Raw genomic sequence first — 15,575 nt, 5'->3', positions numbered from 1 at the left:
AGGGCTCATGCATGGGCAAGCACTGCCATACATCAGTGAACTTTTACATCCATACATCCTCAGCAGCTCCCTGAGGTCTGTGATCAGGGCCTGCTGGCTATGAATCATACAAGGCTGAGAACTACAGGAGACAGAGCGTTTACCACATTGGGCCCCAGACTCTGGACTAAGCCTGAGATCGGTGGTTTCTTTTAAAAGTAGCTAAAAGCTCATCTTTTTAAACTTGTTTTTAGGTAACTTCTTTTTCTTTTCTTTTCTTTTCTTTTTTTTTTTTTTTTTACCATTTTTTGTTGTGAAACACTTTGTGATATTTAATGATATTTAAATAAACTCTTACGTTCTATTACTATTTGAAACTTTGGCCATGTTAATGTACATTTACAGTATATATAACACTGAATAAATATAATAGATCCACTTGGGGACAGGATGAACTAAGCCACTGCTGACATATTGCCACTTTAGTTGTTGAGCAGACTAGCTAGCATAAAATTGTTAGCATGTCTAATCTGGGTTCTGTTTAGCAACCCATGAGAGCATCAGTTAGCTCCCACATGCTCTACTATGCTAACTAGTTACTGACTTTGTCTGTTTCCTGTTTGGTGTTAGGAGGAAACTCATTTTAGAGCACTTTTTCTATAATAAAGTATCTGCTGTGGCTAAAAATATACACACGTGCACAGAGTAAATCCAGTATCTTATCTGATTCTTATGATTGTCTTTCTGTCTTATGATAGTAGCAGATTGTTGTTTTCCCTTGCTAAGGCCCATTAAGTGCAAGTGGAACACAGTTACCTTGTGTAACAAGTGCCACAAAAAAACCATGCAGTTTGAGTGTAACTGCAGAGGATTAGGTCTAGCGTAGCCTGAGCTGGCCTGTGTTTTTTTGTTTGGAGATGTGTAGATGGTGCAGGAAATGTTGAGGGATTAGTCAAAGCTAAAGGGTCACAGCACTAATCTTATTATGGCAGGAATAGAAGGAGCGATCTGACCACTCCTGAACAACTTATCAGGCAGCCCGGGCACCAGGGGAATCCCTGTTTCCCCACTGACAACACGGACACGTGCGACAGTCAAGGCTCTTCCATTACATTATCTGCTATTATATACTCACTTCAAAATACAATGTGTTGTGTTACTGGATGGGAAAAACAAGGACTGACTTTAACACACAGCAGATATCTTATCTTAAGATCTTCCGTTTGCTCTCATTTGTGGTGTTTAGAAAGTTAAATGTAAACTGAGCTCCAACAGTAGCGGTGACAGTTAGCACACTGGGAGAGGTTCTTATTAAGTTATAGACTCTGCACATGGTGGAGGATCTTTATACGTTGTGCAACATAATTAACGGGGATCAATGCTCATTTTCAGTTCAATATTTTATGTGGTGTCTTCCTTTAAGGCCACCCTTCCTGTTTGGATTAGCTAACCCTTAGTAAACAGGATTTGAAGCTGGTAGACCTTCTGTACACCTGAGATGATCATATTAAGGATAACAGCACTCTGCCTCATCATAAAGATCCAATAGAAAAAAAACAGCCTGATGTTTTGCTGTGTTTAACACAAGCATCCATCAGTGCAAGATTTACAACGGTGAAAGGGTAAAGGCTGATTTTTAAGTTGAGACAGAGAGTCATAAACAGGGGGCGACTGCTTCAGGAGCAGAAATAATTCCTTCTTTCCACTTACTTTAAGAAAATTAAGATTTTAAGATGGAGAACTGGCGCTAAATGGTCTGACATACTGCAGTGCATGTGAGGTCATGGTGAAATAGTGCGGACGAGAACTGCAAGTCCTCCAAAACAAAACAGTAAAACTCCAAGCGGACCTATAAATGAAATGTGCCTTTCTGCCTTTGCTTCATCTGCCTCTCTTCACTCAGCAAACACAGGCAAAGGCTTACACATGGGCACACGCACACGGTCACTCACAAGCACGCGCACAAGCCACAATGACACATCCCAGTGAGTCTTTTAGCTTTTCTTGAGACAATAATAAAACCCAGTGCCAGGAAAAAAAAGAGAATGACCAGTAAAAGAGACGTGGAAATCATCATTTTTCTTACCTTCCTAAGTTTTCCTGCGTCTGTGTCTTTTTGGACAAATGGCATTTAGTTAATTCTTCCATTAAAACCATGCGGGCACTGAAGCCGTATTGTCTGGTTAAGGTAGTTAAAAGTAAGAGAGGTTTATGTTTGAATTATTTTCAGCTTGTCAGCAGTGTTAAGACAGCTGGAGGCCTTTTTCAGAAATGGGTCTATTTATATTTAGCATGTCAAACTCTATTTACTCTGGAGTGGAGGAGTAATTATGGTGACAAGACTTAGTTAAAATCAGGTGATTGCTGTGACTGCATGAGTGATGTAATAGGTATGTAGGCTGAGGCTGTTGTTTCACCTGTGCACAGCTGAGACTCAACCACTGCTTCTCCAATCATGTGTTTCCTTTCTTACACTTGTTACTTTGATTGGATAAATGCATTCATACTTACAGACTTGTAAGCGAATGCCCAGACGGCGTATTCTCACTGGTCAAAAAATGTGGAACACTTCGCCACCTCATGTTTATACGGTGGCCCTCAGAGGCCAAACGGACTGCAATTTAAGAAAACACCAGCAATAAGAAAAACGCTGCAAAAGCACACAAAACACAATGGAAATAGGAAAAAGGAAAATGGAAATAGGAAAAAGGAAAACAGAAATAGGAAAAAACAGATTTCCAAAAGCACAAGGGAAGTGTTTCTGGGGAGACAATAACCCAACGGACCAGTTGCAGGAACCAAAACATGCTTGGTTAGTGTGTGTTTCTTTTTTCCTATTTCTGTTGTGTTTTGTGTGCTTTTGCAGCATTTTTCTTACTGCTTCTTAAGTTGCAGTCTGTTTGACCTCTCAGGGCCACCGTATGTTTACCATCTTACAACTGGAAAACAAAGAAATTGTGACCTGAAAGAAACAAAGTACAGAGATGAACAGTAAAAATACAGCAAAGACCTTTAGTTCTTCCATCCACTGTTCACCTCATCAGAAATGGTCTCATTAGAAGGGTGGCTGTCAAGAAGCCATTCTTAAGGAAGGGAAACGTATTAGCTAAATTATCCATTCTAACTCAAATCTTCTCTGGCAGCAGATCAGATTTTAATGAAACGATTTGTCCCGGATGACTGTTCGAGCCTTCTAGAGTTTAATTCTCATTAGTTTGTCCAGTGCAGCCAACCAGTTTTTTCTGTACTTCACACATTAATGTAAACTGTGAATTTGATTTGAGTCATGAGCTGGAAGAGCTACTACGTCACTGACATTCTGGTTTCCTGTACTTTACCTTTATGCATTAGCTAACTTTAGGATCAGGATAGTCATTTAACATAAAGTCAGCTCATATTGTAAAACCTGTATTCCCTGTTTCTAAATGACTGAGCAGCATAAAAGTTTGATTTTTTAATATAGTAATGTGTCAGACCCACACTCAGACACCGTCCATGTATCTATGCTCTTGCTTGATTTGGAACGGCCAACGTTCATTTTTGTTAAACACCAGAATAGTTCAAGACAAGTCAGACCTATCAGTGCTGCTGACATGCTCCTGATGCATGGCAGACATTTGGTAAAGGTTACACCAACAGGCCCACTAGTGGCCTGATGACAAAAATTACATGTGACTGTCTGAATGAACCGTGACACTCAAGAGCCAGACATTTTTACATCTAGTGGCCACTTGATTTCCAGGGAAACCTAGAGAAGGGAGAACCAGGAAATCAGCCTAAACTGGCTGAACTTACAGCAGACCCATGCATGTGATTTCTAATGTATAAAAACATTGACTTTTATATGTGTACTCACTTCTCTCGCATGCTTTTATTGTTGTATGCTGACTGCCTCTTAGCACTAATCGCTGGATGATTTGACTTGAGTATTTCTGCTGCAGACTATCACGGATATATAGTATTTCATGAATGCTGAGCTCACAGAAAAGAGACACAGGCCTGTAATTCTTCGCCTGCGTGAGGAATGATAATGATTCTGACCCTGGCCTTGGGTTAGCCTTGCCTAGCTTAGCAACGGTTACCACTGAGCTCCAGACAGCAGGGCAGACTGGAAGGCTCCGGAGCCAGGCTGGCCCACGTGCGGTCCCACATCAGGGGGCGTGCACCCTGTCTGTCCCTGCTCTTACATCTATACACTTTTACCCAGCCTCCCCCCAAAGAAGGGAATTGGAGGATTTGTCATCAACACACGAAACACACACGCACAGGTTTCCAAACCCCCGCTGACACACAGTGGAATGCACAACTGTTTATGCACACAAAGGGACAGTATGGACACCCAGATAAACAGATGTTGGGCTTAATACGGAGCACTTAGGAAAATTGTTCCTGCAGTCTGTAGTCTTAAGAGGTGGAAAATCAAGAGTAACATTTAGCAAAGCATCTTTATGACCAAATATTTAACTTTATTGTTTTCACCAGTAGTATTTGTTTTTTCTCAACCCTTTAGCATACAGACAGTATAAAGCACCCATGAAAACTCAATCCCAGCACATAATGTCCTGAAAAGACCCCCCCAACCCCCCCACCCCCCGAAAATCATTAATGAATCACAAGGAATATTAGACTTTAATATGTCTGTACTGTTATTCCACTACAGAGGGTAAACAAACATTTTTCTGTGATGAACTGCAGCCATAGAAGTGTAAATGATGCATCCAAGTCTGAAAAGTGAGGTTATCATAAAAGTTCTTAAAACATCTTTTTTAATGCCTATCAGGGCAAAAACATACTCATCTCAAGGCTTCATAACCAGATTTCACTAATCAACGGATGAAGTCACTGTGGGTACATCTATCTTTGCCCAGTCTATGACTACAACAGATTCCCACTGACATCCGGCCTCCGTGGTGCTTATTTCATCATCATGCATGACCTTCCAAAGAGAGGCTGTCAATGACAGTGTGATTGTTCACAGAAAGTAAATGTTAGTTTCATCTCTTCTTCATTCACTGATACAGGTCTGTAATCCAGTGATGATACAGTCAATGCAAAAGTAATAAAAAAGACAGTACTACAACTTCAGATACATCTAGAACATAAAAAATGGTAACATTATCTAAAACATTCTAATTTCTGGAGTTTAGTATAAGTCAGGACTAAGGGTGCCATGTTTTGAATTTAACTGCCCATCTTTGGCCCTTTATTTGGTAAAAACAAATGTTTTTGTTGTCTTCCTATGTCAAATTATATGAAAAAGAAAGTTCTTTGAAGTTTACAGGCATCATTTATGGACAACTTTCTTGATGTCCCACCGCATAATCAATCAGGTTTACTAATTAATCAGGTTTAGGTCTGACGTTTGACCGGACCGCTGCATCACCTTGACTCTTCTCTTTTTCAAAACAAAACAGAGGTTTCTGGCAAAACTTCACCTGATTCCAAGGTGTATGGAGTAGAACAAGTGTCTAAGGTGGTCGAAGCTCCAGGAAGATTACTTGATCGATGTGTTTCAGCCTGTAGCCTTCGATGAGGGCCACAGGCAAAAATGCGTCTGTTTAGTAATAAAGCTGTTCTGGAGCTTGTCTTGTTCAACCAGTCTGTTGTAGATTTGCTGCTCTTCTTGGGTTCATTGTCTTGTTGCATGACCCAATGTCAGCGAAATGTTAAGTGCTAGACAGATGGTTAGAAATCACAGTATCTGCGAGGTGTCCAGGTCCTATGGCTGTAAAAAAAAACAAGCTCAAATCATCACCCCTGCACCACAGTACTTGATAGCTGGTATGTTTGTGATGATATGCCACGTTCGGTTTACTCCAAACATGGTGCTGTTCATTATAACCAAACGTTTTCACATCTGTTCAAAGGACATTGCTCCAGAAGTCTTGTGGTTTGTTCAGATACACCTTTGCAAATGTGCACATATGTTCTTTTAAAGAGAAGAGACTTCCTCCTGGCAATCTTTAAAAACAAGTCATACTTTTTCAGTCTTCTTCTAATTGTACTGTCAAGAATTTTTACATTTAAAAATGTTAGTATTTTAAGTGAAGCCTGTAGAGTCTGAGCCGTAGGTGTAGAACTGCATGGTCTGACCTTCGGGGGAGTTTTCCTGGGATATCAATTCCTGGGAAGATTTACAACTGTCTTGAATATTTTTACACTTTTTTAATAATTTTTCTTATTAGACTTCAAACAGTTTGGAAATTACTTTCTAACCCTTCTCAGATTAATTGGCAGCAACAATTGTTTCTGTAAGATCATTGCTGATGTTGTCCTTACTTGGCATTGTGTTGACACACATCTGAATGCTCCAAACCAGCAAACTGCCAAAATACTGCTTTTACAGAGGTACTCGCACTTGCTGATGATCAGTTAATTAAGTTCATTTGATTAGCAGCACCTGGCTGCTATTTACCCTCTTAATTCCTATGGAAACAGTAAGAGTGTGCTACGTTTTTCCACACACTGTCTCTGCATTTTGGCTTAATTTTTGTTAAATAATGACACAGATGTAACATGCCATGTCTTTGTCATTCATCTTAGGTTTTAATTACCCAAATTTGTGTTATTTTTTGGTACACAAGACTGAAAGAGGGCACTTTTCAACAAAATTAAACATTTCACATCTGATTAAACATCTGATGATGTGGCAGAAACTGTGAGTGTAACATGTGGAAGGTTATGATAAAGGTTATGTGAAGCTGCTCTATAGGAGACGAAAAACTAAGCAATTCATAAAGTCTCATTGATAAAGCATTTTCATGTCCTTTGTTAACCTTTGTGATGAATGGTAAATCGATAGTTAATAAAGTTTAGTTTTTTCACTCTTAAGAAATAATTAGAAGACAGTTAGTAATCTTTACTAACCATCATTGATGTAATAAAACTTGTTCTTAATCAACTGTCATATAGTAACTAATATGTTGTATAATCATATGACCGTAAACAATGGTTATTATAGACTGTTGCCAGTCATTTTAAGGCCTGTTGTAGAAGTACAGCGATAACGTCTTTGTGTTCATGGATAGAAATAACAATAATATCAGCATCATGATATACGAGCCTTTAGTTCTGAGTGGTTTCCGTGTCGTGACCTGAATACCTCAGCGATGAAGCCAGGCCAGCAGCTCATTAACATTCCAATACAGCCCTAATCACCACTGCAACTGTGTGTGTGTGTGTGTGTGTGTGTGTGTGTGTGTGTGTGTGTGTGTGTGTGTGTGTGTGAGAGAGAGAGTCAGAGAGAGGGAAAAGACAGATCATGCACGTGTTGCTCCGCGAGTGAGGACACGGTGAAAGTGTTTGATGAAGTGCCTGCCTCAGGTGATTACAGCCGCGTGGGGTGATTGGTTCCATCGAATCGCACCTCTCCTCTCACATCTCGGATGCTGTTGCGTAGCTTTTTTGCACAGCTGAGGCTCGTTTTGCTAACGAGTTTTATTGATCGACTCATCGGAATGAGAAGTATGAAGACTGGCGAGAGATGAAAGATGCGCAGGCAAACATAAAAGGCAACAAAAACGAGTGCGCGAGCTTTAAGGTGGAGACGTTTTATTCGTTATGGTTATGCATACGTTCCCATGTTTGTTCACTTCACCTCAAATAACCATCTATGTGTCTTTTTCTGTCTGTCCCCCTGCAGAAAGACTATATAACTCCAATGGACGTGACTTGAGAAGAGCACTCTTCTCTCTAAAGCAAATTTTTCAGGTAACACACTCTCTCTCTCTCTCTCTCTCACACACACACACACACACACACACACACACACACATATTTCAATGCAATTACCGTGAGTACATTGTTGCAGAATACAGTCGGTTATTGTGGCCACTGTGTGCTTCGGTGATGACAGGATCTCCATCAACGTGGCGTTTCTCTCTCTGTCTTTGTGTGTGCATGTGTGCGTGTGCGTGTGTGTTTGCATTGAAATTTGTGTGGGAATCTTTTATTTTAAGTGGAGAAGAGTTAGCCACTTTAAAAAAAGAGGAGCTTTACTCTGCAGCACAGACACAGCAAAAGGACTCCGTATGTAAAAAGACAGTGCTTCAGCAAACAGAGCAGCACTGTGCAAACTTCCAGATTGTTCAAAAAAAGTGCAGCATTCAAGCTATTAAAAGTGGCCCTTTTTGCAACCCCCCCCCCCAAAAAAACCCCTCTCCATGCAAGCTCCATGCTGAACCTGGAGCTTTAACAGTGCACATGAAGACGTTTTTGTTTCTGTAAGAAATGACACATAAAAAGCAGAAAACTGTAAAAAACCATGTCTGCTGACAAGTGTGAGTGTGTATACCAGCTGGTCTGATCCCAGGGGAGGTTTGAAAATCTGTGTTGTGTCAACTTAAATCTTAAACCTCCACATCACTGACATCAAGTGGCAACACAGGAAAATGCATTAACTGCATCCATGAAATTAGAAGCTCGGTTCTGGTTATCCTGTGCTTCCTCTATTTGTCCTCATTTTCCTTCAGGATGACAAAGACCTGGTCCATGAGTTTGTGATGGCTGAAGGTCTGACGTGTCTCATCAAGGTGGGAGCAGAAGCTGACCAAAACTACCAGAACTACATATTAAGAGGTATGGTCTCTCCCATGCTGCATAATGATATATGCTAAGAATAATAACAATAATATACTACATGCTTAGATCAGGGAGCTCATTCTATCTTTCTCTGGTGCGACACTGTGAAATGGGAGTCACATCAAGGGTCAGACATGTTTTTAAATCCTTTATAACAATTAATAAACAAGATCAAATGATATCTAATGATTCTATTGCCTGCACATAAAAATAAAATTCGCTCGTAGTTCTCAGTGAAAGGACTGACCTCTGAGAAATTTACTGTGCTGTAGTCGTGTGCCTCTGTGGCTCAGTGACTTTTTAAAGCAAACACTCACTCTTTATGGCTCTACATCTTTGCCGGCGTGTGGACAGAAGCATCCAAGTGAAGACAATAATTATATTCTATGAATTGTCTTGAGGCAAACGGAGACAGAGGCTCTTTCCTTACCCTGTCGAGATGTGGGCTTTCCAGAGTCCCACTGAAATAGCCTGCATTCAGCATCAGCTTTTCCTTTGTGTTTCTCAGCTAGTCTAGGCACATGTGGTCATGACGGCATGTCAGGACTGATTTGGACATGTTACTTAGAAGATATGCATGAAAAATAAAATTGTAAAAATTAAAAACAAAAGCAGAAAAACTGCATTTCAAGTGCTTTAAACAGAGTTTTTAACCCTATTATTATTTCTGCTGAATATTATTATAAGATGGTAATACAAAAAGAACAATGTAATGGAATTAAGTCATGTTTGTCACAGACAGAGGTTTTCTATGAAGGTATTAGTCATGGTTGGTGCCATCGTTGTCACGACTGATTGATTTTCTCAGCGTAATCAGAATCGCTGCTGTCACTGTAACTGATATTATCACTGTTATTTAATTCCTTTTGGTTCTTTTTATTTATTTCATCTTATTTTATTTTATTTTACAACAAGTTCTGAGTCATCTTTCCGTATACTTTTCTGACTTTTCCTTTCTTTCTCAGCTCTCGGGCAGATCATGCTCTACGTGGACGGGATGAATGGCGTCATTGGCCATCCTGAGACAATCCAGTGGCTCTACACGCTCGTTGGCTCGAAGGTATCAAGTCAAGCGTACATCCTAAAAAACTCAGAGAACACACACACCACCCTGCCATTGGTTAACCAGCCATTGTTTGCAGAACATTATTTTTAGCGTTTATCCAAAGAAACACACACAAACACATACCCTAATGATTGTGTTGTGTGTTTCCAGCTGTGGGTGGCGGCTTTTGTTGGTTTTGTGGTGTCCTCGTGCAGTAGGCACCAAGACACTCATGCTGGGACTGTTTTCCCTACACTACCACCCCCTAGGTTTCACTGTTGTTGCCAGCGTGAGAGCATATAGCAATAAAATCTCCAGAGGAGGCGCCTTCCATCTCGAACGCTGGGGTAAAAGCATTCAAAGCCCCTTCTTCGACTTGAAGTGATCTTATAGTTCATAGCAGTGAACCACAGGGCTGTAGGCGTAGCCACCCTGCACGCTCCCTCTCATCCAGGGCAGTTCTAGTGGAATTTAGCCTGCGATTATTTCCCCAGAACCATGCACTAGACCCCTGTTGCTCCTCCTGCAGGCTATGGGCCCACAGGATGATGTTCCCACCATGAGTAAAGGCAGTTGCTCGCCAACAAGACATTGCTCCCAGGTCCTATTACAGAACAGGAGGCAGACTATCAGACCATCTTAGGTGGGATAAATTGCGCCCCAGTACTAAAGGTGATTTGTGGGGAATATGCTGTTGTGAGCACAGTATGTTGATCAGTATTTACTTCCTTGAGATTTTTTGGTAGTGCTGTATTTTTATTATAGATGGGTATGCGAGAGTCCATGGTCTGGATCATGTAAGCAGTATAAGGAGAACAACTACGGTTCTGCAGCATCTGCACCCGTCTTTGTTAACAAGTTCATGAAATTCCTTCCTAACCCAAACCAAAACCATAATTCCTAGTTGCCTGATGATGTCCGTTACAATAAAATTAACCAAAATGTCGCGTTGCCTAAAATTTAAACCAAATCTTGTAAAATTTAATTTACATTATGAAGTTTCCCCAGACCAGCATCCCTAAAACAGAGGCTCACAGTATAACTGTATAAACAGATTATGTCCCCGCAGCATGATTATTACAAGCACAACACACACAAATAATGAAACAGCATCTGCTCGTATGTCTTGGTTGCCACTAATGCTAAACATGGGAATTCTAAATGTCTAGAGTGGATGAAGAGAGCAATAGGAACACAGTTGTCCATACTTTATGCAAGTTTCTTTATATTTCCACCCTAGTTCCGTCTGGTGGTGAAAACAGCTTTGAAGCTGTTGCTGGTGTTTGTGGAGTACTCAGAGTCCAACGCGCCACTGCTGATCCAAGCCATCACCTCTGTGGACATGAAGAGAGGTACTAAAAACTTAACATGCCACCATGTGCTGAGGGCTTAAAGTAGAAAGATACTGTAGTTTGTCTGCATGATAATATTTTTGAAGTAATGGAATTTAATCAACTGACTTCTAGGCAGCAAGCCATGGTCCAATGCTATGGAGATCTTGCATGAGAAGGATGGAGTGGATACGGAGCTTCTCGTCTATGCAATGACCCTCATCAATAAGGTATGCAAAGCTATAGTTTATGGCTTTGCTGAGTACTTTCTTGTGTGGATGTAGAACATTTTCAGTTTTATGGAAAACGCATCTTGGTTTTCTCCAGTAAGTGATCAGTTGATTGATTGACTTTGTGTTTTATCATTTTGCAATGAGATATAAACTGTACTGCGAAGTTTTAAAGTTTAAATGAGTTTAGAGTTTAAATGAGCAAAGCATTTTAAACCTTGGTTACATCTTGACGACGTCTCCTTTCTTTTTGCAGACTCTTGCAGCACTGCCCGACCAGGATTCGTTTTATGATATGGTAGATGGTCTGGAGGAGCAGGGCATGGAGACAGTTTCCCAAAGACACCTGGGGAGGAAAGGAACCGATCTTGACTTGGTCGAGCAGCTTAATATATATGAGGTCTGAGACACTCACAAACAAAACATTAAAAGTGGTTGAAAATGCGTTATTACTGATCCCTTTTCAGCTTGTAAATGCTGCCCTAATAGCCCAAATAAAGGTCAGAGTGCCATGTAAAATATAAAAATACAAATACAAATAAAAACAGAATGTTATGGTTTGTAAGTCATTTAAACCAAACATAATAGCTGAAAATAGTGCAAAACTTTATATCAAAGTCCAGTTTTTGTCTATTTAAATTGGTGGCATTTTTCTTAACACTCATTCTTTTAGGGTTAGGATGACATTGTCTTGTGAAAAAAAAAGGTATAAAAATATGTTATCTGGATGGGAGCATATGCTGCTCATAAAACTTTCTTTGGAGATTATGTATCGGAATTTCAGGGTGGGACCACGCCTCCAAACACGCTCCTTCCGGTTGTCATCTATATAGGTTCCCCCAGTTCTGCAAGGTGTTCATTCTCGTTTACGTACCCCACCCTCCCTCCCTCGTTGTTCTCAATTCTTTAACTCCTTCATTTCTATTTAGTGCATGGGGATCTGCCAGGCCCGGGAGCCATCGCCAGTCCCCTTCGAGACCTTCCCCAAACCGCAGCTCAATTCATGTCAAAGCATTCACCTTTATCTACTAAAACGCTGTCAAACCTAAAATGAGGATGTGGGCCCAGCTAGTGAAATACATCCTCCAGCAATAATGGTGCCTTCACAGTTATTGTTTGAAAATCAGAGCGTTGAACAGTGGACCTAAATGCAGACATGGAGGCAGAATGAATAAACAAAAACAAAAACATTTTTGGTGTTATGCTAAAGTCCTAAGAGTAAGTTCAGTAGCAAAGAACACAATCCTAGAGATGGCTGTAGTATACATGGAAGGTTAACAGATGCTATGACAAGGAGTAAAGGGAATGTCAGGGCTATTTATACACGAGGGTAATCAGGGAAGTGGAAACACAACAGTAACAAGACTCAGCTGCACTCAGTCTAGACATGGAAGCAGGGAAGGGAAGTAAAACTAAAAACAAGGCACGGGTGATAACTAAAAATAAATAAATAAATAAAACAGAAAGTGAAGAACAAGAACTATAAGAAGCCATAATTTCTCTCACAGCATGTTAGCTTTGGAAATGTGTGTTGATAACAAGTTCCACTCATTAGACCAAAGGATCCAGCATTCTTCATTTACAAAAAAAGCTACAATTTTTTGATTTAGATTGTGTTTCAGACCACAGATGTCCACTTTGCTTCATTTAAATCCTAAAACCTTTTATTTATTTTTTTGAGTACCTCTCACTTTACAACCTGTCATGTCTTTCCCCAGACGACCCTACGGCATGAAGATGGTGATGATGACAGCCAGCCTCCACCAATGGTACGCCGGGAACGCAGGCGAGCCAGCCTCGGGGCGGGGACAAAAGACATGGCCTGGAGAGGAGGCGGAGCCGCAGGGCCTCTCTTGGACGATCCGGTCACGCCTCGCCCTGCAGCCCCGCGTCCCCACAGAGAGCCGGCTTCCAACCTTTCAATGGAATCAGATCTGAGGACGTGAGCGAGAGGTGAGCGTGGTGGAAAATGAAACAGTTACGTATCACTTATTAAAATCTTGGTGCAGGGTTACTCAAAAGGTGTCGTGACAAAGCAAACAAAAAAGCGATAGTTGTTAAATATGTTCTCATTCTTCAGAGAGGTTCTGACTGTTTTACTGCTTTCTGCTCCAGAGCACTGTCAGGTTACCTTCAGTCCATGTAAGTCCAAACATCACTGAGCCTCTGCTCCTCACAGACCCGCTGTAACAGCTACCCATGTGTCCTCCCTACTCACAGCGTGGGTTTTCCTGCTGCAAAGAAACACTACTGCAGACTTCTGCTGCACTGGAATAAAAATAATTGTTTTCAGCAGCTGCGCACGCCTTCGGGGTTTGCTTGGAATTCTAATACAGGCGAACACGGTATTAAACCAGCACAGGCTTTTCTCAACACTGTGTGTAAGAGCACAACAAAATGGGATCGGGATGGGACTTTAACTGTTTACTAAAGGCAAATCTGTCATCTATTGGTCCTCTTCTGCTCTTTAGATTTGAATCTAATAATAGATGAAGGATAAAATATAATCTGCTTTTGTCGCATTAGTAGACAAATGATGGGGTTAAAGAGCTAAATCGTGCACACCTGAGCATACCTGCAAATCCTGAAAAAACAGGTTCAAACGTGGTCAGCTGTACTGTAAAAGATACATTTTTCCCATGATTTTTTTTTTTGAATGATTCGAATCAGTGGGTGAAAGCTGTTTACGTCCGGGACCGCATCCTGCTTCGTATTATGCACGCACACAAGAAAAACAAACACAAGTTTTATTGACCATCCCATTCGTCACACACACGTGGCTCTGGTCTTGTGGAACAACACCTGGCAGCGCAGACGGATTTGACTGCAACAGGGCTCATCTGGTTTCACTATACAACAGCGCAGCAGTTTGGTGACAGCGATCCCCCAGACGGTTTCTCCTCTCAGCATTCCTTTCCCTCTATCATGTTCTGTGTTCATGCGCATGTAAAACCACCTCACTGGAGGCATGAAGTGTGTAATCAGAAACATTCATCTGCCATCTCTCCCCTTTTCATTTCTTGTGTGTTTTCTCTTGTCTTTTGTCTTGCTGTGTCTTTGTTGTTTCCCTTGAGTGTCTTAAATGTGAGTTTTAGTGCAGCCTTAAACATCTTCTCCACACATGACCCCTGAGCTTCTCCATCCCTTTGCTCCAACACTCTTTTTTCTGTGGCGATTTCTATTTGCATGCTTATGTATCACTTCATCTCTCCCCTATCCTTACCTCAAATCGTCCACCTGTCTGTGTATTCATTCGTCCACCCCCCCGGCCCCCATCCACCTCGATAGAGTGGAGGAATGTGAGGAGGATAGCATTGAGGAGGAGAAGGAGGAAGAGGAAGAGGAGACTCCTGTGACTGAGTCTGATTCGGATGAGCAGGAGGGGGCTAATGAGACCACCTCCAGGTATTTTAGGACGTAGTGGTAACATAGAAATGAAATAATGGTTTCATAAAGGTCTCGAATGTCTCTTTAATCCCTGCCTGTCCAGCTGGTTTGCTCTGATGGCCCATGTCTGTTGTAGATTTGCCTGCCGGTCTGCTCAGTTCTGCTTTTACCCATTTATTCCTCTCGATCCATTCCTCTGTTCCTAGCCCCGCTAGACATCTTCCATCCACCGTTCAAAGAACAACCCTTCAGTCCATCACCATCACCTCCAGAAAGGAGTCTGTAAAGGAGACAGAGCAGAGGAACTGGAGTGAACCGACCCCAGCAACAACCACCACCAGCATTTCCTCCCCCTCTACCCCAACCCTTTCTCCCACTGTGTCCTGCACTCCCAGTCCTCCAGGACAGCCCTCCCTCCTGGCCACACTGCTGGCCAGAAAAAAGTCTATCGTCACTGTGCCAGCTACCAAGGAGGTGAGCCCGCCGTTGCGTGGCAGCTCGCGCCCCTCCCCAACCGCCTGCCCTACCTGCCCCACTCGCCCTTCCACCTCTTCTCGTACGATCTCGATGAGGAGCCGTCGCCCCCGAAGCCGAGCGAAGAGTCACCCAAACCAACGTCTCCCAGGTCAGATGGGCAGCAAAGCACAGTCACCAATGAATTCAAGAAGCTTTCCTTCTCTTCAGATGTCCTGCTTTTTACTTTGCCAGTTTCCACTTCTGCTTCTGGCTTTTTTTGTGTGTGTGTGTAGGCACCAGCTTGGAGCCACTTTGCATCGCTTTTGTTATTCATCACTTCCCTTCTTTTCAGTTCTTTCACCTCACAGCTTCTCACCTTGAGTTTCTCGACTCTTATTGTCACTTTTCGTTCCTTCACGTCTTTTCTTAGTTCCTCCACGACCTCGATGCACTGCAATTTTTTTTTTTAATGTGCAATCCCCACTTGGACTCCCAGTAGCATTTCCTTTCCCCTCTTTTCTAAAACAGCACAATCACTGTTTGCTTTTAACTCTTCCTCACTAGTCT

The 15,575-nt window shown here is 41.8% G+C and overlaps 1 protein-coding gene and 1 long non-coding RNA gene across 2 annotated transcripts in view; one reads left to right on the top strand and one right to left on the bottom strand.

Moving 5' to 3' along the window:
- Positions 1-15,575, top strand: part of fhod3a (formin homology 2 domain containing 3a) — a 62,167-nt gene that overhangs the window by 26,322 nt on the left and 20,270 nt on the right. Inside the window, 8 exon segments of the mRNA XM_025902355.1 lie at positions 7,622-7,689; positions 8,451-8,556; positions 9,525-9,619; positions 10,845-10,956; positions 11,071-11,165; positions 11,422-11,565; positions 12,884-12,962; positions 12,965-13,118. Coding sequence (XP_025758140.1) covers positions 7,622-7,689; positions 8,451-8,556; positions 9,525-9,619; positions 10,845-10,956; positions 11,071-11,165; positions 11,422-11,565; positions 12,884-12,962; positions 12,965-13,118 — 853 coding nt within the window.
- On the bottom strand, positions 11,377-14,444 carry LOC112843525 (uncharacterized). The gene is made up of 3 exons (XR_003215935.1): positions 13,297-14,444; positions 12,865-13,099; positions 11,377-11,511 (listed from the first exon to the last, which is right to left on the bottom strand). It is a non-coding gene; the product is annotated as an uncharacterized LOC112843525 (long non-coding RNA).

This window comes from Oreochromis niloticus, linkage group LG22, assembly GCF_001858045.2.
Source record: "Oreochromis niloticus isolate F11D_XX linkage group LG22, O_niloticus_UMD_NMBU, whole genome shotgun sequence".
Lineage (NCBI taxonomy): Eukaryota > Metazoa > Chordata > Actinopteri > Cichliformes > Cichlidae > Oreochromis > Oreochromis niloticus.
This window is presented reverse-complemented; position numbering and strand designations above follow the sequence as displayed.